This window comes from Toxotes jaculatrix, chromosome 1 (genome assembly GCF_017976425.1).
Source record: "Toxotes jaculatrix isolate fToxJac2 chromosome 1, fToxJac2.pri, whole genome shotgun sequence".
NCBI classification, from domain to species: Eukaryota; Metazoa; Chordata; class Actinopteri; family Toxotidae; genus Toxotes; species Toxotes jaculatrix.
Window position 1 is genome coordinate 14,922,551 of NC_054394.1, and position 24,873 is coordinate 14,947,423.

The 24,873-nt window shown below is 39.0% G+C and overlaps 1 protein-coding gene across 1 annotated transcript in view; it reads left to right on the forward strand.

The window, feature by feature from the left end:
• The window catches only part of LOC121182366 (CUB and sushi domain-containing protein 1-like), a 282,979-nt gene that overhangs the window by 134,444 nt on the left and 123,662 nt on the right, over positions 1–24,873 (forward strand). The window contains exons 10-16 of the mRNA XM_041038832.1: positions 7,486–7,589; positions 7,937–8,049; positions 13,817–13,999; positions 14,230–14,415; positions 19,652–19,792; positions 23,373–23,494; positions 23,684–23,756. Coding sequence (XP_040894766.1) covers positions 7,486–7,589; positions 7,937–8,049; positions 13,817–13,999; positions 14,230–14,415; positions 19,652–19,792; positions 23,373–23,494; positions 23,684–23,756 — 922 coding nt within the window. The remainder of the gene's footprint in view (positions 1–7,485; positions 7,590–7,936; positions 8,050–13,816; positions 14,000–14,229; positions 14,416–19,651; positions 19,793–23,372; positions 23,495–23,683; positions 23,757–24,873) is intronic.

Genomic DNA, 24,873 nt, shown 5'->3' on the forward strand with positions numbered 1-24,873 from the left:
AACATCTGGGTAGTTCCAGGGTAATGTCAGCAGGCTAGCTCTTTGCTATTTTTAAATTGACTGGTACTTTATGTGTCCCACATGGAAAATCACTTATCAGAGCATATAACAACATACGAGACACAATAACTAAGCTAAAAAAGAAAAGCCACTGACATATGCAGTAATCACTACAAATGCTGTACCCTCTATTCTATTATGAAACCATTTTATTATAGTGCAGATGTAATGACCTTGTTACACACATCACCTGTGAGGAAATTAGTCTCTTGTGGCCAGACCTCAAGGAATTCACTCATTCTTTTATCTTTTATCTCTATCACCTCCTCCTTTCCTGTTCCCACTGAGCTGAGATCAAGCGGATGTGCCAGCATCGTGATTGGCTGCACGGGCTGCCAGTCATGGGTGTCAGTCACTATGGACAGATTTGTACACCATGCATCACCTGCTTTATTTTAATTTATCCACCTCTTTTGTTTTATCCATCTGCTTTTGTCCGAAGCAGAAGAAGTTCACTGGGTTATTCAGCTGTAGTGAAAGTTGTTTAGATGTGAGGCGGCTCAGTGGCTCAGAGCTATACTGGGCATCAGTTAGCAGCCTCGGCCTATTGTTTTCAGTTTCTCCTGGTGTTTTCCTGAGCTTCCCCTCAGAGATCCCATTTCCCCACACAGTCCAAAGTCGTGTAGGTCAGGTAGACTGTTAATGAGTGATTGTATATCTATGCTATCCCCGTGATTGACTGGCCATCTGTCTAGGGCCACTCTCTTCCCTCCGTTCAGTACATACTGGTGGAGACTCTAAAAAATAATAAACGTGAAGAAACACAATGAATGAATGCAGAAAATTCCTGCCTCGATTTATTTTAATGGCAATAGGCATACTGCTGCTGTGCTTGTCCCTGATTGCCCCGCTGCATGGTGTGTATCCAGCGTAAAATTCACTGTAGCTGCGAGATGCAGTGCACTGTAAAGATGATTTATAACTCTCTCTCTTAAGCTGCAGTGAACAGCAAAAGCGCTTCTGAAATTTTGATTAAATCGTCAGAGAAATGCTCTGAAAAAAGGAAATCTGTGATAAAAAATAAAAAGAAATATACGATTCTCTTAATCAGTTGATAGTGACAGTCATTTGATAAATTAGTGAATACATGTAGTTTGTTTTCTGTAATTGATTTATTTTTGAAAATAACTTTCTTAGGCAGTAAGATGTGCTGAGAGTTGTGTCCTCAAACAAGATTTCAGCTTATCCTATACTTGTTTATTTGGATGAACGGCTAAAAGTAATGTATTGGGAAAAAAATGTCCCAAACTGCCATTGTGGCAGCTCACCAATGACTCCACATAGCTGCACAATGTCAGCAAGGGAATTCTCGTACACTCTGCTTTCAGGACAGCTGTTCTGTCCCTGTGCTACTTCTGACAAGGGGTCACCTCAGTACATGTTTTAAACTTTTACTTGACTTTTTTTTTTGCATCAGAGTAGTAGGAAATAAATCAAAGCTACAGTAGGCTCAATATTTATGTAAAAATACACCTCTCTTAAGCCTAAGTCCCAATGGGCCTGCAGCAGAAACGAGTTTACCAACCCTGCTTCTGCCCCCTGTGAAGAACCACAACTGTGGTATTAGGTGTGGTCATGTGTGTGACATCAGTAGTGTGAACAAGAAGTGACTAAATTAACGTTTTCTATCAAGAGGAAGCCAGACAACATTACTTGGCTCTCTTGACAATCTCTAATCATTCTTAGACAGTGCAAGTTTGTGATCAACAGTGGCGTGCAGTTTACTGATGTCACATTCTATAATTTCTGGGTACTTAAGTGTTTAAATGACATTACCTCGCTTCTCAGTTGAGCTGCCAAATTGTAAAAATTTGGAAACTGATTTTGAAGTATTGGATTTTCCATTTTGATTTCACTTCTGTGATGCTCAGAAGCTTGGCCCTCTCTGGTGAATGAATTACATTCCTCCAACACACACACACACACACACACACTCACACATACCTACTGTACACCATAATTGCCAACAAGGCATTCTGCTGTGTCTTCCAGGGCTGTATTAGGTAAATGCCTTAACTTTGTTAAGAGAAATTTTGTTTTGCATTAACTGCTACACTTGCAGTGTGTCAGTTTAAAGGTCCACCAAGTCTAGAGTGAAAATACTGACTGTTTGATGTTCTGTTCAAAACCACTGTGATGTCTTGTTTGTTGTAGTTTTGTTTGGTGCGATAATAATAATGATATTGACGTTACTGCCTGCAAGATTGAAATGAAACCTATACCCATGTGTACTACCCTTGGCAGGGGTCACCTGAGCTTATTCTGTACTTGAAATGGCTGACTGAGCATAATTCATTAGACGTGTGTAGACTGTTGACATTTTAACAGGGGCCCAAATCAAATCTTATTATTTCTTTAGGGGAACCTAGGGCTTCACGAAAGCATAGTAAATATGGCAGGGTGGTGGTAGAGGACCCCAAGTATGAAAAACAGTATAGAGAAGCATCTTCCCTGCTGATTGAGCAGGATTTTAAACCTTAACCCACCTGTCTGTAGCTCAAGCTGTAGTGAAGTGATAAATGAAATTTAATGGTTTCCTATTATTCTTTCAAACTTTGATTGATTTGACAGATAGATGGTTAGAGAGATAGAATATTTTTTACTTACATGATAATTTCTCCCACTGTTGCAGCTGCAGCAGTGACTCAGCACTGCTGCAGTTTTTTTTTAAATAAAAAATAAAGATTTTTTTTCTGGGGCAGCAGAGGGGATGAGGGCATCTCTGGGTAGGTGTGCAGGCTATTATTGTTCTGCTGTAGATGAACTGAATTTCTTCAGTGTCCAGTGCTTGTAATGTTTATAAGGCTCTGTGGACTCACACTGACAACCAAACGTGTGTTTTAGATCGTTTTTACCTGAGAAGCAAACATATATCGGCTGTGAATTTAGAATCAGAGTAAGAGAAAGATTATTGTTAGTTTCTCCTGGGCTGTGATTGTGCTCTGAGGAGACCCTAAAATTCATGGCACTTACAACTTCAGTGGCTGACTGACTGAGGGCATTTCACTGTAGGTTTGGATTGCTCAGTGCTCTTAACAATGTTTAAATGGCCTATTGAGCTGCTCTTAGCTGCTCTGCTGCTTACTAATGACCTCAAAGTGATAACGCTTCACTTATCCCTTCAAAGGGCATCCACAGAGCAACCACCCTTAAACGGAAACATTGTTTTTTTTTTCTTTTTTTCTTTTTTTAATGTTGAACATGAGCAACTCTCCTGAAATACTAAAAAGTACCAAAGGAACCAAACCTAAATAATGTAATAGAATCAAAAGAGAATACAGAAAACCGTAGCCACCAAACTGAAGGCAAATTGTGTGGACTGTCAACACAGTTTGTTTCAGTTGAAAATTTGTAAAGGTCTAAATTACACTTCCTGTCCTTTCTTTCTGTTGTTGATTGCTTCCTTCCTTTCTTTCTTTCTTTGCGTTGGAAAATAAAGAAGCTAATCTAATGTAGTTTGGGGTTGTAGGCTTCTCTTAATGTCTTTCTAAATGGGCTCATTTGGATCTATTGAACAGCACTGAGCTTCTTGCTAATGACCTTAGTGTGATAACGCTTCAGTTCCTTTCTTTAAGTCTTCCGCTCCTGTGCAATCTGCCCTGAGTGTCTAGACACACACAAACACACAAAGATATAAATAAAGACAGAAACATGTAGGCACAGAAACACAGCTGCACTCACACACTCAGTGAAACAGGCATGCCTGTCATTCTGCTTCAGTTATTAAGGCAGAAATTCCTGAGAATACCACCTCCTATAGACACATACAATCACGCTTGGATGCGCAGAAAACCATAGTTTCTGATTCTGTTCTGCTTCACTCCCTTTCTTTATGGCCACAAGCTGCTGCTGTTGCTGTACAATCTTAACAACAACCTTAACTTCTCAGAACCAAACACACGCACACACACACACACACAGCCTGCAACAACTCTGCATCAAACAACATCTTTTACTGTTCTAGGTTTGCCATGTTTCACATGCCCAGATTTAAAACCAAACTGAAATCACAATTAGTCGTCTTCCTCTGCATTCAGAAACCACATCAAAGTGATTTTGAGGTTTATTGTTAATATTTCTTTTTATTGAAAGGGAGAAAAAAAAGGTAAGGCAAGATGCAACAAAAGGCCTGTCCATCCTTGATGATATATATCAGATATGAGCTGGAAAGCTATAGTCAGTTGCATATTCTTTTTGTGTTTTTTGCAGCTATCATCTGACTGTTAGTCACTTTCAGCCAGTGAGCAGTGATAATTACTGTTTTATGCAAGTTTTAAATAAATGGATTTTGCAATATACAAATAAAATCTGTCTGCATAGATAAAGGAGACATGAAATAAAAATCTAATGTATAAAGTCTCTCTAAATACAGTATATATCTTTTTTTTGCATTTCAGTGCATATGTGGTAGGTGATTGGTAGACTTTGTTTTGACACGTTGCCTGTTAAAATTGTCATTAAACTAATAGTTTGACTGATGCTTGACACGTTACTGTTAAGGAACATCTGAAGATTTTAAAAGCGGTGATGATGTATCATTTAAAAATAACCCGTGTGTCCTAGTGAACCTTCAGACAGGGTGAAAAAGATAATAGAAAAACACATCAGCACATAAAGCACAAATGGTTTATTAATGCTCCCCATGATTTGTTGTTAGCCAGACGATAATACCTCACCGTGTTGCTTTGCATCTTTTCCCTATTATTTTAGCCATTTTGGAGAGACTAAACATTGCCAGAGGCTGCAACATTCAGTGTATAATGAGACAGTAAAATTCTCTGTACAAGTATCAGTCTTATATTCATTGAGCTGCTTCTTGAATATTAGTTGCTGGTGTAAAAAATAAATGTTTTTTTCCTATTAAATATAAGCCTATTTGCATAACAGTTTGTGCTGTTGCAGAAATTGTTTGTGAGCGTGCATGAATGCATTCAAACGTGTATGAATACAGATTTATACAGTTATACATGGCTTCTTTGCCATTCCTGTCATGATAGCAGTTAATCCCTCAGATTGTTCCATATCCTTTTACATTATTTGAACATTTGTTAGCCATTTTTATTTTGACAAAACACGGCCAAAGGCTTAGCTATGCATTACTGATTCTGGCATGTTGAAATAGTTTTTGTACTCCTTGTCACCTGCGGTAAAGGTTTTCTTCACTGGAGTGTGATTTGCCATGTGATTGATTCTCATCCACAATATCACGTATTCATGGTTCATCTTAGTCCTCTAATACACCAGAAACTCACTGATTGAGACCAGCTCTTTTTTCATAGACATTTCCTGACTACAGCAGAAATCTGCCCTCTTCCATTCTGTCAGGGTTATAATCTACTGCTAATAAATAATGGACAAGGAGCAAATAATAGAATAATAGTATTATGACATTTTAATTTAAACCTTAGATGGGTGATCCAGTGATGTATGCATGCAGCTACAGCCATGAAGGTGACTTAGGTATTAAGTATAGGCATTTAACACACTATTTCTGTTAAACAACAGAAGGGTGTGTTGCAGGATATCTGTGAATTTAAGAGACGGGTGAATTGGGTAAAAATTTTGTCTTATAGATATCACCATGAAGTCATCAAGGTCTTTTTTTTTGGGGGGTATTACAGGTTTTCAAGTGGGTGGCACGGTGGTGCAGTGGTTAAGCACTGTCGCCTCACAGCAAGAGGGTTCCAGGTTCGAACCCCCAGCCTGGAACCTTCTGTGTGGAGTTTGCGTGTTCTCCCTGTGCCTGCGTGGGTTCTCTCCGGGTACTCCGGCTTCCTCCCACAATCCCAAAAACATGCATGGGTTAGGTTAATTGGCCATTCTAAATTTCCTGTAGGTGTAGGTGTGTGCATGTGTGGTTGTCTGTCTTTGTGTGTCAGCCCTGCGATTGACTGGTGACCAGTCCAGGGTGTACCCCGCCTCTCGCCCATAGTCAGCTGGGATAGGCTCCAGCTCCCCCGCAACCCTGACAGATTAAGCGGTAGAAAATGAATGAATGAATGAATGCAGTTTTCAAGTTACAAGTATTATACTTAAATATGAATACATATGCAATTGAGTCACTGTCAGCAGCCAGAAAAAAAAATCCATTTTCTCTGTTTTTAGGATTAAAATGTTATATAAAACAGGCTATGAATATGAACAAACCCCTCCCTAAAAAGAAGAAAAGAACATAGATTGGAATAGAATTTGAAAGTGCTACTGAACTCAGAAAAACAGCCTTTAAATGTGATATGTACTTTAAAATTTCGGGATTTCTCGATTTTCTTTTCCACTTTAACGACTAGTTGCGGATTCAAAGGAAATGACCGATAAAATTGTGCAGGAGACAGAGGGATACCTGTGATGACATGGTGACATGGCAAGGATGTTTTCAGTTTTAGAGTTTTGTCTGTTTCGGTTCCCTTTCATTAAAGATGGATTATTTTGGAAAACCAATATGTCACTATCAAATTACTTGTTACACTTTTGCCATAGCAGCTTTAATTAAATGCGATGATGGTCATGGCCAGGAACACCAATAGTCCCTGCCTGTCCTGCTGGTTGTGTTATTAGTATTCGTGCTTTATAAGATAGGTTACTCCATCCCACATTTGTTGCCCTCTGCTACATAGAGGACCTGACCAGCTGTGGACTGGCCACTGTTCTGTTTCCTTGTTTATTGTAACTCTTTCGAATGATTTCCCAGTTGGTGTATGACACATCTCACATTGTGGCATAGCTGGGATCACGCCCAGAAATCCTGGGTTTGATGGTGCAATCAGTTTCATAGGTTTCCAACATTTAGTGTTGTCTGTTCTGACTGAATGAGAATATACATTTATAGCCAATACACAACCAATTTTGAAAGCGGAACAATGGTGCGCAGAGAGTGTGTAAGTGCTGCTCCTATGTTCCGCCTATGGGGGTGAGCCCTGCTCTGCAAGGAAATTTAAAACTTTAGAGTTGTTTTGACTGGGTTAACAGAAGCCTGCTTCCTATTTTCTGCTCTAAAATGATTTTCCTCTGTGCTGTACTTAAGTCTGACTTCGTGACAAGAAGTCAGACTTAATGGCAAGAGTCATGATGTCTTGAGGTCATGAGGTTGACAGAGGCTGCCTGTATTGTCTTTTTTGAATGTTATTATCATTATTATTATTTTTTATTAATTTCATACATAATTTTCATTGCTTGGGAGGCGGTTGTTTGTGAATCTTTCAATGCTAAGCTTTCATATTTCCCCAGTGATATAATCATTACTTTCTATTACTGGAAATTGTAAGGGTGGAAAAGCATGATGTCATCCCTGCAGGAACTGATTATAAATCTCAGTGATTCTCTACCTTTGTTTTTGCCTTTGTCTGTATCCTCATCTTTGCAAATGTCTGTGTTGATAACTGTCTGTGTGTTTGCTTTCTTGTTTTGTTTTTTGTTTTGTTTTTCTAGGTGATAAAGCTGTCATTTGAAGAGTTTGACCTGGAAAGAGGATATGACACACTCACTGTGGGAGATGGAGGGAAGATAGGAGACACTCGGAGGGTGCTCTATGTGTAAGCACTTCTTATGTGTTCTGGCCTGTAATACAGTAATATTGAGATCTAGATGACAGTCAGAGGAACATCTGGAGACACATGGACACTTTTGTGCAGGTAGATGCTGGACGTACTGAACTGTTGACTTAGGATATTTTATTGGAACGCATTACATTACAGGTGATGAAACAGTAATGGAAGATTATTGAGCTATTGAAGTATTTATATAGAGTGTTATTTTGGCTTTGTAAATAATTAAAGTGTCTTTTGAGTTAAAAATAGAAGACAATATGTTAATGCTTTTTAACAGTTTGTGTTAATGTGTATGTATTTTTGTGTATGTTTGTGTGTTTGTGTGTGCGTAGACTCACTGGCTCCAGTGTTCCCGACATCATCGTTAGCTTGTCCAATCAGATGTGGCTACACCTGCAGTCAGATGATACAATCGGGTCAGCGGGGTTTAAGGCAGTCTATGAAGGTATGGCTTCCTTTACAATGGATGAAACTCACACAAACACACACAGACACACACACTCACTGTCACACAGACAGACATATACGGTCACATAATGGAGTGTGAAAGTCATGGTGTTGCTGACGTGGTGACTCAATGGTAAATACAACTGTTGTTGTCTGTCCTTGTGTATACATGTGAATGTGTGTGCGACTGTGCATTGCAAGAGGGCAATAAATGAGTTATGAGTCAATCAGTCGATCGTTTTGCTTGGTTATTTTTCATATTATGCCAAAGCTGATACTGATTAAGGGATAAAGACAGTGACAGTCACAGAGAGTGAAGGTGAGAGGGAGAGCTGTAGATGTCCCCCTAAATACTTTTTCTTTAGAGCAATCCATTTATTATATTCATATATTTGATTACATACTGCATCTCACTATGTCAATCCAGCGCTTCAAATCAAATCGAACTGGTGCTGAACTAAATTAAATTTGCTTGAGACAAAGGGTGAGACAGGTAGAGAGACAGAGAAGTAATTTCATAAGCGTACAGATGGAGGAAGAGGGACAACAAGAAATTGACAGAGTAGTACAGAAGGAGACAAAATGACAAATTGAGTGAGAAGAAATAGACTGTCTCAGAGAGACCGAGGGAGAGGAGAAAGAGAGAGAGTGTGAGATAGATGAAGGTTGTGCTCTGGATTCTGCTTAGCTGTGTTTGATTCAGTGATGTCGCTGACAGTGTCCAGGGTTAGACACTCTTCAGGAGAATCAGAACAGTGTGCAGTACCTAGAGAAACTCAGTGTGTGTTGCCTGTACATGTGTAACTGTGATGTAAGAGGTTTGATATTGTTGTACAGGGCTTCTTTGGTTCAACATAAAGCTAAAGCGACACTGACCTTGATGTGAGGGCTAACCTTGTTTTTGTGGGTTTAAAATTTGTCCCAAAAGCAGAAAGGGCCTTTTTCCTCTTTACACCTTGGCTAGCCGGGCCCACCTTAGTTATCCGATATTATCAATTTCAAGACAATGGGACATATGACAAAATGAAACTAAGAGTGAATGGAAGAAACAGACCAGCGGTCTTCAGTGACCTCTGAATGATCTTGTAGTTTCTGTTTGTCCTCAGGATAATTGAACAACTGCCTGTGGTGTGTTTTGTATGTGCTTCCTTGCGTGTACATATGTGATGCTGTCACATTGTATAATATCACCATGTTACACACTTTGATCAGTGTTACCCCCCGAGAGCTCTTAGGTTTTCAGCCCGGTAGGAAAACCCAGCACGTGTGTGTGCTGGTCTGTGTGTGTGTGTGTGTGTAAATGTTTAGCTGTCTTGTTTTTGAATGCCGTTATGTTACACTTCAGAGTTAACCACTGCAGCTCCTTATGTTTGTTTGTGTTTTTCTGTGTGTGTGTGTGTGTGTGTGTGTGTGTGTGTGTGTGTGTGTGTGTGTGTGTGTGTGTGTGTGTGTGTGTGTGTGTGTGTGTGTGTGTGTGTGTGTGTGTGTGTGTGTTGAGAGAGAGAGAGTGAGAGTGAAAAAGAATCCATAAAAACAAACCACTTCTGGGAAAACAGGAACTCTCTAAACAAACAAAACATGAGGACCTACCCATGGAGATGTATGGGTAAACCTCTTCTCTGATCTCTTTGGTCCAATAAAGAAGAATAAACAGCAAAAACACATACAAGATAAACTACACAGTCTAGAGTCAGTCTCGGGTCATAAGAGTCTAGAGTCTGTAGTCTAAAAGAGCAACAGGACAAAATAAAATGACTCGAAACCAAGAGGAACTGTGGTGTTGACGGCATCCTGAATGAATTTATCAAATTCACAGGCCTCAAAATTCCAGTTGGCTGTGCTAAAACTCGTTAACATCATCCTTAGGTTTGGGATATTCCTCAGTATTTAGAACCAAGGATTGATAACGCCACTCCAAAGAGGTGAAGACGAATTCAACCCATATAACTACCATGGGATCTGTGTCAACAGCAACCTTGGGAACACCTTCATATCATAAACCAAAGACTCCTACAACTCCTTTCTGAAAATAATGTTTGTTTGTTTTTTTCAAGTTATCCCACAAGAGCCTGTATCTTCACCCTCAGCACCCTAATTGACAACCAAATGAACAAAAACTAAATCAAGTTATTCTCCTTCTTTATTGACTTCAGTTTGGCATGAGGGTCTGCTATATAAACTGTCTACAGTGCCTGACATCAGCCTAGCAGAGGCAGAAGTTGAATGCCTACTGTTTGCAGATGACCTGCTGCTCCTCTGTCCAAACAAAGATGTGCTACAACAGCACCTTGATCTTCTACACCAATTCTATAATTGGACAAAAAACACTAATTATAAAAATTCAAAAGACAGCTCTTACATTCTGTTGTCAGCTAAAAGAAAGTGACCCTGACATGCTCCATAACAAAGCCCTCACCTACAGAGGGACTCCAGAGACAAGGCCCCCCGGCCAGCTGGTTCTGGGACTCTGCTGGCAAACACAAGCAGAGCCCCCAGACAGAAACACCATTAGACTAAAAGCAAATTATAAGAAAACAATTGGGAAACTGTTTTAACACATTGGGGAAAAAATGAATAAAAAAATACAGAACAAATTGGAATGCTATCCTCAGTGAATACTCAGTGGCAGACTACCTGATCACTGTGACTGATCCAAAACTAAGGAAATCCTTGACCATCTACAGACTTAGTGAGCATAGCCTTGCTGTGGAGAGAGGCTCCTGCAGGCAGACCTGGCTCTCCAGAGAAGAAAAGCTCTGCTACCCACATATTACAAACAGCCATAAAGACTTTGAAAACGTGGTTAATGGCAAAAAAAAAAACACTCCCATATCTGCTGGGTGAAATACAGCAATGTGCAAACAGCAGAAAGAATTGTGGGCTGCTGTGACTGGAAAATGGTATACAGCCACCATGAAGACAAAGTCAAATCACCTGTGTATTCCTACACTAACATTCTCACTGTAAACACATTTAGAACAAATATCTTTTAATACGTTCATGTCTAAAAATCTGTTGCATGGTTTATATAGTTCTCACTTATTTGTAGTTACATTTTTAACTGCAAGTTTCTAAGAGCAAAATAACAGTTCCTCTGTTTATGTACATGTGATTGTCACTCTTGTTTTTGAAATGTAGTCTGGTTCCCGTACCAATAAAGCCCCATTGAATTGAATTGAATTGAATTGAATTGAATTGAATTGAATTGTATTGAATTGAACTGAACTGAATTGATTTGAATTGAACTGAAGAGAGAGAGAGACAGTTAATATCATTAATAGCCCATTATGATAATTGAAGCCTTCAGTGAAATGCGGCTGCCAAGTTTTCAGGCTGAAAATTTGGCAACTGGCTGTGAAATTTATAACGATGCAAATAATGTGTTTATTTTCTTTCTTTTTTAGCTCAACAAAGGAAAAATTAGCACGGCATGGCTTTAAGATAGGACAGATTGGTAGATTGACAACTGATTCACAAGTTTTGGAGAAGCAGTTGGAAAAACCAACAAAGAAGAGTTTTCTTAAGTTTTCCTGTATGCAGCTGCTATACCATGTGATCACAGCATAACTTTATCAGAAAAACTACAGACTGTAAATTTGTACTTGTGATTGATTGCCTGCAACAAGCAGTTTCTGCTGTCTGCAAGTAGATTACCGTGTACGGCAGCAATGCGTTTTAATATATCTAAAGCTTTGTGCTTTGCTTCCGTTGGCAGTGAAGTTTATTGAATTTGTGGTTAAGTTCGAGGTTAAACAAGCTCATTGGTTTTGCTGATATTGAGCTTCAGGTGATTGTCACTGCAGTCTTTAAGTGAAGACAGAATGTTTCTCACTGGAAATTATTCATGGGAATCATACTTCCATTTCCCCAAAAAATACATCTTTATAAAATCCCTTCAAAGTCTTCACGACGCAAATTATATAAGTTGTGACAGACATGGATGTAAGCTGCAACTTGACTGGTTGGCAGAGACAACCCTCAGGTGGTAATTCCATTTTTTTTTTTTGTTTTTTTTTGTTTTTAAATTTTCTTTCCTCACCTATGTAGATTACTTTGTATACTATGTGACTGTTGGAGGTGCAACAAAAAGGAAGCATAAAATGTTACAGATTGTAAGTCTACCTTCTGCACTTCAGTAAAACTCTTTAAACTTAGAATAAAAAGGAAAGAAATAAATGACAGAAAAGACAAAAGAGAGAGAACAAACTAAAAAAAGACAAAAGAATGAGTGAGAGAGGCAGTTACCATAATGACAGAGTTACCAGGGGCTCAAGATCGCTGATATCCATCCTGACACTCGTCAACTGTGTGACAGCTAGCTGTGGGCCACACACACACACACATGCCTGCCAACATCTTTGAGTGTTCTATTCTTGTGGGTGTACTTACATCCCAACAGATTGTAAAAGTGTAGAACACATGCACACACACACACACATGTACATGCATACCTCACCTTGAGATGTATTTGCCCAAAGCGAATCCAGGAGCATGGTGGAGCATGTGTTACAAGATGACAGACGTCTGGTGGAATGTCAAATTTTAGTAGGGGAGTGAGGGAAGAGCAGTGGATAAAACCACACTCCCATTAAAGGAAGGAGAGTATAAAAAACACACAAGTGACAGAATAAATGTAATATGAGTGCAGGCCGGTTCGGCAGTACTGCTAATGTGACACTCATGCCAATAGACCACAGTATGTTGAATCAGATTGAGAGAGCAGGAGCGATAAGAAGAAAACAAAGCATAGTGGCAGGGAAGGACAGGGACAATTTGAAAGGACGACAGACAGACACAAAGGGAGGAAGATAAAGAAACAAGGAAACAAAGGACAGACACAACATATGTATCTGAAAACGTGTAGACACCAAGCATTCATGTTTTATGCAATGTCACAGCCATGAGTGCTGTTGTCTTCAATTTTTACCTCCTGCTGGTTACTTAACAAGAGTATGCACGGATCAGTGTGTGTGTTTGCATCTACCTGTGTGCCTCCACTTATTGTTTTGCCTTTCACAATTAAAGCTGAATTGCACTACAATTACCGTGATGACAATTAGCTGTGAGAAGGAAAAACAATAAAATGGATTTCTCAAAGGGTGTATTTCATTTCTTAACACAGCATTGTAAAATAACACACACACACCATGTTCACATTTTTTTTGCAGCCCTACACAGCCATATTAGCATTGCTGCAAGTCTTCCTTTCTAAGACTTGACAGTTCTTGCCATTTGTCTGCCTGCTCTCTGCCTGCTGCCAGCTCTTTATCAAAGAAAGTAGCTATTACTTCTCTACTCTCCCATTGGGTTATCCTGAGAAGCAGCTGACTGGACAGTCCAGTGAGACTGAAGCCTTTGTGGTTAGACAGCTTGAGAAGAGTCCATGTGCATGTTGCAGACTTATTCAAAGACATGCCAAATCCAAAATACACCCACGTTACTCTCAACCCTATAACCATCTATGTGGGGTATGTTTTTGTGTGGGCATATTTTGTAGAGTAGTGTAGTGGCAAATATTTAAAATTGGTAACCTTGAGTGCTAGCAACACAAGTGGCAATGAACATGGTCACAATACTATAAACACCCCATACTGGATGTTCAGATTTGACACACTGACTATCTAAAAATCAGTGCATGCATGTTTTTGCCTTTTAACCCAACCTCACAAGCAAAAACAAAGAACCCCTTATCTGAATGTCACCGTGTCACATGTTGACATAAATTATCTACACAAAAACATGACTGTCTGTGTTGTGTGTTACAGAGATAGAACGGGGAGGCTGTGGTGATCCCGGGGTGCCGGCATTTGGACGCCGTAGCGGTGATCGCTTTCAACATGGTGACGTGTTGACTTTCTTTTGCCAGTCGGCCTTTGAACTTGTGGGAGAAAGGACCATCACATGTCAGCACAATAACCAGTGGTCTGGAAATAAACCCAGCTGTGTCTGTAAGTAGACATATATTTTTTTTTAATTTATTTTTTGAATGTGAACTGTTAATAATTTTTCTTCCTGTTTTTTATTGTAAATTTGTATTATCCTTTTTTCTTTCTTAATTAGCGCTGTATCTGTCCCTGTTACTATCTGTCTGCCTTTGTGCTTCCACTCTTACCCAACTACCTATGAACTTAATTTCTTTCCTTCCTGCATTTCTTCCCTTGTGCCTTCCTCTTTGTAGTCTCATGTTTCTTCAACTTCACGGCTCCATCAGGGACTGTATTGTCCCCAAACTACCCAGAGGAGTATGGGAACAACCTGAACTGTGTGTGGCTGATTATCTCTGAACCAGGAAGCCGCATTCATCTCCTTTTCTCTGACTTTGACCTGGAGCCACAGTTCGACTGGTTGGTGGTAAAAGATGAAGGTAATTATGTCTTAATATTTCACCATAATTTTGCAAACGTAGTTCTACACTTTTGTTCAAACCCTTTTTAGAAGTCAGTTTAGACCTTAGGATTTGTATATGTGCATTGTTTATTGCTGAACTATGGATGAACATATATATTTACAGCTAAAATTGTAAAATAATTTGGTGGGGCCACTTTTCCTCAACTTGCCAACCTAGTGCATGTCAGTAGGTACAGAGAATTGTGAAATGGATTTAGTTGATGAATGGTGAGCTGGCAAACTGGATGGATAGTTGTGATGTTTTTCATTGTTTTCAACACTTATATAATTTTCCACTTCACACAGATCACAGGGCAATTATATCGCTGTCCCCCATTGTAGTAAAGGTTACTGATTTAAACTGAATCAAGTAAAGCCTTGGGATGACTGGCTGGTCATTAAAGATGACGTTATGTTTAATTGACTGGCTGTAAAGCTGTCCCTCTGAAGGAATAGGATTTTGAAACAGTGTTTTGAAAATTGCAGGGCAATTATTGCCGTCGCACAGAATAAACTAAAATTAAAGTTGTTGCTTCAAAATCCTTGAGTTTGTTCCTCTTGGTGATAAATCACTGCTGTCACAGAAATTAAGACAAAAATCTATTCTGTAACTGACATGTCATTTAAATTAATTATGCTTTTTGAAACCATTGTGACATTTACTGTGATATTTGCCTCTGTATGTAATCAAATTGAGAAAATTATGTGAAAACTTAAGTGCTGTTAAGGTGACACAAGAAACATTCCCTCAAATATCATGTGAGCATTCAAGTTGAAAGCCACAGGTGCATTTAGTTAATACAGTATTGACAGTTACTATGACAAAAGTGGCTTTACTGGCAAGCTTCCAGGTCAGCCATGAGCGGATGTTGGTCTACAAATAGCTTGTCAAGGATCAGTGTTCACTAACGTGGCAACCATTACATAGATACAAATTGGTGTTTAGAAGGTTAACTACTATGTGAGAGTGTCTAATTTAAAACTGTGCTTTTCAGAATCACACAGAATATATTTATGAATCAATTTGAACTTAAAGACGGCACCACAGTTCTCAACAGACTGATAAATGAGAAAATTTGTTTTAAACTAACACAACCCAGCATTGCAATACCACTTTAATGTAAATTATTGATTAAAAAAAAAAAGTAAAAACATATATCTTGGGAGTTATTTGAAGAAGCAGTGATGAGTAGATCACTTCTTACAAGCTGCTTGTTCATCACTGATAGTATACATTGATGATTGATGGACATTGTCTAATATGTCCTGACTTCACATATTTAAAAGTTTTACACCACTGTCTGCTATTATCCCTTTAAAAAATGCATACACAAAAAATAGATGCCTTATTCCCAGAGGAAAATGAATCTGCATCCCAGCGCAGTAAGATAAAAGTTTCTCTGCATCAGAGAAACCCAAGGGGTTTTCCACTCATCAATTGTTTTATGTGACCTTGACACTCATGACTCTGTCTTCTTTTTTATTCCTGGATAATAGAACATTGAAATACAAACAAATGGCAAGCAAAAGTGAACTGAGCAACCACAGTAATAACCCATAAATCTCCTGAGCAGGGAAACAGCAGCATGAAATCCCGCCTTAAACAAATCTAATATATCTTCAAGATATTCTTTTGAGTAGTATATAAATGGTTAAAATAATCGGTAGGTAAGACAACATAGGACCTTGTCACTCTTTCAGCTATTCTGGCGTTGATTGTTTTTCCACTCCTGGTCTCTTGCTTATCAATGCAATAATGAATAAATGAAAGAGCTTTTAGGTTGCTGAAGAACAGAGGCTGGCACTTTGCAACTCAGTCACTGTGCAGCTTAATTGAGTCTAAGTGCATTGGAGCCAAAGCTCCAAGTCAAGGCAAGAACTAAAAAAGAAAACTTTCTGTGGGAGTGTGGGTGAAGAATCACCATTTCAGATACTACTTTTTACTTTCAGTTCAGTTTTGTACTTAGCAATGTAATCTAAAACGCACTGCAATAGATCACACTGATTTCTCCCTGTTAGGTTCAAAGGATCGGGTGGAATTCTTTAAGCTCAGGAACGATGTGAAACAGTGTCAGCACCATAGTGTTAAGTCATTATCAATACCTTAATGTTCAACTATTTTAAGATTTGTAAATTATTCTGGTGCATCTGGGCTGGTACTGTAAAGGCCCTTAAAATAGAACAATTACTGTTTTTGAGGTTTCTTCAAAAACTGTGATCGTAGCATCAGCTGCCTCAATAGAATATCACACGATGAATACACAAAAAAGCCAGATCTTCCCTCTGCAGAAGCAGTAGGTCTCAATTTAACAAGGCAAATGTCACATAACATGAAGTGCATGCAAGATTAACTTTATATACACATATTTTGCTCTGCATGTGAGTGGATTACCGAGACTGGAATTAGACTGTTGAGTGTCAGACTTTGAAAAAGCCATGGTTGTAGGTCCCAGATGGTGAGTTTTGAACATCACTTAGGCAGAGTTGCTTGAATTTTTTGATGTTAGCATTCTCACAGGCAGTCAGTGAACAGGACAGAACCCAAGGCACCACACCAAATCATTTGCTATGTGGGAGATGACTCTTAGTGGATAACCACAGCAAGTGTCAGGTGGCAGAGGCCATAATGAATAATCACCAGTGCATGTTTCTCATACCCATTCAAAACTGCAGGTGCTTTCTGATGAATCACAGTTTCGGCTTCAACATCAGTCTGGGAGACTCCTGGTGGGCAATCAACAGCAACAAGCTTTGTGTTAGTTCTGGCAGTGAACTGAAGTTGAAGTGCATGCCAGTAGCTTATCAGCATCAGTTGACATTTATAATCACCAGTCACACGCAAACAAATTTCCAATCACATTCAATCAAGACAATAAAGTGGTCTTTATAATCCCACAAGCTCTCACACTTACTCTTGATCATTGTGGCGCTGTTGCTGCCGCTGCTACTGCTGGTTAATCTGTTTATTTCTACCTGCTACAAACTGCTGTTACTGGCTGTAGCGATTGATTTCTCCATCAACCACCTCAGCCTCCTCCTGTTCTAGTGTCTTATTACTATATTTGGGTATGGCATTTCTTTCCTTGTGCATTATGTATATTCCATATCTCGCTGATTATGGCCCTGCTGGGTTCTGTTCTGTGTAGGCCCTTTAGGGTTTTATTGTGCTCCCCACTGAATCTGTCGCTGCCGATTGGATCACTGGGGAGCACCCTCAAGAGCAGAGTGTATTCTGCCAAACAAAAGTGTGTAACCATTTGTTGCAGTAAATGGTCCTCTGCTGTGACACAAATGCCTCAGACAGAAATGAGGTGATGCATGGTTACAGCTGTACAGGCCATTGGGGGAGGTCTAATGGTTTTGGGGCCATTCTATTGGTATACAGTGGGTTTTTAATGCCTATAGAGCAATGCCTTAATGCTAGAACATACCTTAACATAGCAGTCAGTTTCAGCCATTCATTGCAATCATGTATCCCCAAGGGGATGATGGGTACTTTGAGTGAGATGATGCTCCCTGCCGTGACAGAATTGTCCAGGAATGCATGGCTCAGGACACATTCAGGTGAAATAACGTTAATGACCTGGACACCACAATCCCCTGATATCTGTCTCTGTGGGAATCACTCAAATGCAGCATCTGTAGAAAAGAGAATGAACTTTTGTCAGTTGTATGAAGCACTGATGTCTGTCTGGTTTGCTTTAATACCAGAATCTGTCAGGTCGCTTGCTGAATCACTGCCAAGACATGTGGAAGCTGTTATTAGGGCTAAAGGTTGTTCAGCGCTGCCGTACTGAACAAGGGTCTGTATTTTTCACATCACTGATTGTATATTTTGTCTGTCAAGTTAAAAATAATGTTAGAGGTAGGTGTCAGCAGGAAAATCAAATTTGATTTCAAGAGTCATGACTCAGTGAAAGTTTCATCTGACATTAACAAGGTGGTTCATGAATCAGCCCTGTATTAATGTCCAGCGACATTTACACGTAAGAATTGTTGCACTTCTCAGTATATCATGAGTACTTAGATAAAACTGAGAAGCAGGTTATCCTACAATGGCCGAAAGGAAAAAACTAAATTTGTGACAAAGTTTTCGCCATAGACAATTTAGCTCACTGCTGTCATTAAAACTTCCTAACAGAATAATGAAGTACTCAAACTGAGCTCCATCAGGACCAGCTACAACATTTTAATAAAACATACCATGTCAAAAAGTTTGGGGAGCACAATTAAGTGTTTAGCATTGTCACCTTGTGGCAAGAAGGTGCAGGCTGGCCAGGGCCCCTCTGTGTGGAGTTTATATGTTCTGCTCATGCCTGTCTGGGCCTCGACTGGGTACTCCATCTCCCACCCAGTCTAAAGACATGCAGGTTTGGTATACTGGCGACTCTAAATTGCCCATAGGTGTGTGAATGTGAACAGGAACGGTTGTTTGTCTCTATATCGCCCTGCCCTGGGATAAACTTGCGACCTGTTCCGGACTTACCCTGCCTTTCACCCAGTGTCAGCTGGGTTTGGCTCCTGCCCCATGTGACCCTCAAGTACAGTACAGTTAATAGATGTATGGATGTCAATAATTTGTCACTCTGAATGGATGCATTCTTCACCGTGAATACTTTTGATGCTTTGACACATTTTGATGCTAATACTTGTTTACTTTTCTTAAATAAAATTTTGATTTCCAGGACTTGTGTTGGATTATTTCTCAATTTTGGCACTGACAGTGTTAGAAGACTGAATGAAGTGAATTGCATCAGTTCTTTTCACTCCATTAAATTCTTTAATCTAAAATGACTGACAGACAGGCAGGTAATGGGCAAATAGTGCAGTGTTACCAACAGCAATTTTCTCTTATGACTCCTAGAGAGGTAGAGTGTTTAATAAAATAGAAAATCTACAGTACATTGGTTGGATTTGTCTGAAAAATAACATCAAAACAGCATATTAGGATTTACAAAGTTTATTAAGAGTCTGATGAACCATTGAATAATCTAAAAGTTCATTTTTTTCCTAGCCCTAATAACACTTAATACATCTCTTGAGGTCTCTTGGGGTGTTTTGTTGGTTTTTTTTTGTGTGTGTGGTTTTTTTTACCCTTACAGGAGTCCTTCGCTTTCCAAGTGTGTCCTTGCCTTAATGTTATGCAGATGGAATTAGATAAGCACCATTAAAAAGTGTCTCTAAAAGATTGTTTAAACTCTGTTCTATTTTAGGTCTGTCTGAGCCAACAACATTTGGAACGTTCTCAGGAAAGGATGTTCCATCACAGATCGCCTCCAATGGACACATCATGAGACTGGAATTTCAGTCTGACCACTCTAATACTGGGAAGGGCTTCAATATCAGCTACACAAGTATGTGCCAACTACCTACCTATCTCTTTCTGTTTGTCTGTCTGTCTGTCTGTCTGTCAATTAGATGTCCTGATGTGAAAACCCAGAATTTGACTGTTGCCACTGATTGTCAGAATATATGATCTGCAAAAGATGTATTAACATCTTGATCATCACAGTGCAAAGTGATGTAAGCTGCAGGTTTTACCCGTTAATCCTACTGCATTCAGTGCATGTTGTATTCATCTTATCTGAGTACCATAAATCTGCAGTGTCATTCACATCAGTCTATGGCAAAGTGTTCAACAAGAGCACCACTTCTTTCAAAATTGTATTTGACTTTATTGTGGTTAATCCACATGTTGGTAAGTTTGCTTGATCACCTTTGTACTGTATGTGCCTGTTATTGTAGAAACACATGCAGCGAATTTAAACTAAAAACTGTTACATGTGATGTGGCATTAATTTGTGTGCCAGTATTGCTGTTGGTGTCTCTGTGTTCCTGCAGTCATCCAGTCGAACGTCAGCATGACATCACGTTTGAGATATTTCCAGAGCAGCTGCAATGGAGTTATGATTAGCAGAAAATTGTTCAGCAATCTAAAAATGACAGCAGTAAACATGAGCTGCAGATTTTTGAGGTCCGCTCCTCAGGGTGGAAGAGAAAGGGCCTCTTGCTAGACACAGCAGTTTGAACCAGTGTGTGATCATACAAAGAGAAAACAGAGAAACTGTCTGTAGTCACTTGTCCAATCTAGCAGCACTTTACAGAATGATTTGAATAGGAGATGGTCTTATCTTTTCTTGACCAGAGAAGCACTTCCAACCTCACTCTCCCTGTTATTACTACTCTAAGAACTTGTTGCTTTTGAAGTCTTGAAGGGTTTCATTTCAGGTTTGAAGTATTTGCATAACTATCTCCACATATCCATTAAAGGCCTTTTAATGGACATGTATTAAGTACAGAAATACAGTATGTGGCTCTGGTGAAAATGTCTTGTCATCGTACACCAATCAAAACTGAGTAATATGCAGATGACTAATACAACGAACATGCAAACTACTGACTGCTGGTTATCTGTCCTGAGGTCTTCTCAACTGATCATCTGTTTTCGTGTCTTACTCATGCTTTACCCACAGCAGTAAAGCCTATCCCATTGTCAGCTTTTGAAACCAGCTACTGCAGCCAATACATTTATCTGCTCTAAGCTGAACTAGTTCTGCATGACTGATTCTGATGAATTCTCTGTGATTTCCATGCGGTTTTGCACCATTTCACACACCACCTTCCAAACGTCCTTGTCTCTGGCTCTTCCTTGAGAGGTGACATTTGACAAATGAAAATAGTAAAAGTTTTTTTTTTTTCTTTTTTTGCCTCTTCAGCACTACAGCATATTTGATAAAAACTGCTATCTCTAATCCCAACACAAACAATTTTTTTTCACCCTAATCCTAACACAAATGAAAGGTTTGATGCTCCAATGGTGGCAAAAATATGCTAGTAGAGTCTTTTCTCTCACAAACATTTCTAAAGGTGATGCCAACAGTTGTAAAAAAAAAAACAAAAACAAAAAACAAACACAATGTGCTGTCCATAAATACCCATATCCTTAAAGAAAGACAGATTTTTAACCATATTCAAATAGTTTTTGATGGTGAAACTTTTGAGAGTGCAATTTGAATGTCTGATCACATAAATTCTACACTGGGACTTAAGAAAGATCAGGCATCTTTGTGCTGTTTTAATAATTTGGTCTATTAACATTTTAATGCATAAATGAATATCAATAGGTGTTGCTGTGGGTATATCATTATCTGTTTATATGAATAATGTTAGAAACTCTGATATGAACTTTGACACAGCAGACTGCGTGGTTATGTGCTAAGAGCAATGCAGTGGGAGCCAATGACTGGTTACAAAAAATAATTAAATTTATTAATTTATGATTTTAAAGTCAAGGTACATCAATCCTGTAGGGTATATGAGTGTCATGTCTAAAGATTTACTTTAGTTTAATGGCAGCTGTGATTATCAGTGCTGTATGTATGTATTATGCTGTGTTTTATCAGAGCTGCCAAACATGGAACAAAATCCTAATCTCTGTTAGGCTTAACCTGTTACCAAAAACCGATGGTTCCTGTAATTACATTTTTTTCTATAGCAAATACTTGTTTTCTTTCACACCACACCAGTACAGTTACATGAACAGTCATGATTGTGCTCCTGTACTGAATGTGCTGTTGTTGTGATAACCCATAGTCCAACTGCAGCACAGCACATTGCTGACCTGGTCTGAGCATGTACTGGTTGGTGCAAAATTACCCCAAAACTCATTTGGTCCATGGGGAGAAACTAAGATGAGAGCAATTTGTGCACAAGGGGAAAAGCAACCTCACTCCACCCCTTTAAAAAAAGTCATACACTCCCAGTACAAACTGCACAATTTACTCACTTTAGGATGGAGCCCTTTGACACGAAATGTTCAACATATTGCTGTCAAAGTTAGAGGTCATCTCTTTACTTCTCTGCCTCTTTGTCCCCGGCCCTATTATTCTGTATTTTTTTTCTCCTTATTTTCCCTTCTCTCCAATCCATCATGTTGATCTCCGGCTTTCACTCTGACTCAGGCTTCGTCTGTGTTGTTTTGCTTTTTCATTCAGACACAACCTTGTCTCACACTTTTCTTTCTCTGAAACACTCACAGCACACTCTAAGGTATTTTAGCCAGACTCATAACTTCTTTTTTTTTTCTTTATCACCTTGGCTTTTGTCTCTCATCTCCGTGTTCTGAGTTTACACATATAATTTGAATATTTCTGTAGTGTGATTTTGTGTGTTTTCTCATTTTTATGTATACATCCCTCTCGTCTTTTTATTCCTCCCAATCTTTTCCACCACTTATTATTTCAGGTTTGTGAATGTGTGCACGGTTTTCTGTGAATGCCTTTTGCTTTGGTATGTGCCATATGTGAGGTCCACATGTATATTTGAACACATGCACATGAATGCAAATGTGTTTCTATCCATCTGCTGCTACATGTAATACATGTGCATATTCTTATGTTTGTGTACCTGCCATTACCTCTCCTGCTCTCATTTTTTTCCTCCACCCTTCTTTTTCTCTCACTACTCTCATTTCCTCTCCATCAGTAGCTAATCAACCTGAGACATGTCCAATCACTGGGTTTGTGCTCTGGGTGGGATCAGGTTAATCTCTGGAATGGGGATAATATAAGCTAAACATGACAGGGTTGAATCCACGTGAAGATAATTCCATTCCCATATTTCCATATCAGTGGAGATGTCACATTCACCGACAGTGATACAGCTATGGTTTTTTTTCTCTCTGGTAGAACCAATTTTCAGGTATTGAAATAAATTGAGAAACCAGGGAACATTGTTCAAATTAGTAAATACGCACATGTATTCTGAACCACTCTAATGATTCAAATATCTGTAATATAGACTGTAGGTAAGATGCATCATTTTCTTGTTTATTACATTTTCTCTCTGCTCATTCACTTCTACTATAATTTGCTTTTGTTTTATAGTTCTGTTGGCTCATATTTTAACTTTTCTGTCATTGCTGTCTCTCTGTAGCATTTGGTCAGAATGAATGTCATGACCCTGGAGTTCCTGTCAATGGTCAAAGGTATGGTGACCAGTTTCAGCTGGGCAGCTCTGTGGCTTTTCGCTGTGACCAAGGATTCATTAGGACACAGGTAATAATCAGACACCTTACTATTTGAAGCCACTGTTACTACAGGTTATACCAAAGAAAATGAATTATAAAATGATATAGAATTTAGAATTATTGTCATTCTTAATATTCATAGTGGTGTATGTGTGTGGAAGCATGCTTGGTAATATAAACAACAAACATTTATACATATACATTATCATATTTCCAGGGATCAGATCAGGTCACTTGCATCATCCAGGATGGAAATGTTGTTTGGTCTGCGGCTGTACCTCGGTGTGAAGGTGAATATAAACACACACACACACACACACACACAAAGAAACTGTTTACTGCATGTATGGGGAATCATTCAAAGTGTTTCACTTGCTAGACTATAAGGTGGCAAAGCATTCAACTATTTGGCTCTTGCTGTGCAGCTTAAGTGTGCTTATGCACCTTAGAAATTGTATAAATTTCCTCTTGTAATTGCTTTAGCCTCCAGCCTCCCCACACTTATTCAGGCTATTTGCATGCATCTTTCTCTCTCAACAATAATCTTAAATGAGACTGGCACAAGTTCTGCTGAAACTCATTCAGTGACACATTCATTACACAGAGATGTATCTATAGTGTGCAAATAAGCTAATATGTGGAAGTAATAATAAAAGGACAGTGAATGTGCCATTATTTCAACACTTTTTGAAGGCCAATGGCAACAACTGGCCTGCGAGCATTTGTATTTCTTTTTTGTATCCCCTCCATCTTGATTGTTTTGTCTAAATGACATTATCAAATGTTTCCCATTGTTAATAAATGGGATGGAGACAATCAAATTGAATAGGGTCGTCACCTTATTAAATATGGAGTATGGGAAAATATTATCCCTCCCGTTGGACAGGGAAGGATAATTATGTTTCATTTCTAGAATGGCTGCAGCACACTGCCTCAGTATGCACAGAGAGGGTAAAAGAAAGTGAGAGAAGGAAAAGTGATTTGCTGAAAGTCTGGAGTTAGGAGAGCAATCAGAAGGGCCAAGGTATCAGCTACTTGAGAACAGAAGACGTGGTAAGAGTGTGAAAGATAAGCCATTGCAAATTATATATTGTAGAAAGAGCAACGGATAATATACAGATCCTGAACTCCAGGTCTGCAGTTTTTTCAAGTCTGTTCCCCTGCATGTTAACTTAATGCAATTGCTAGACAGACTCAAAAAAAAAAAAAAAAAAAGATACCGTGAAAACCAAAGCTAATATCAAGTTATACTGTGTTTTATTTTTTATTGATGTGGGGCCTAAATTCAACCAAAGGTAATTCTTGCAAACCACGATTCAGATTTTGGATTTCTTAGTAATAAATTTGTGACAAAATGTGCCAGCTCTGCCCTCTGCAGCCCTCTGAGATACAGGGAAATGAGAAGCT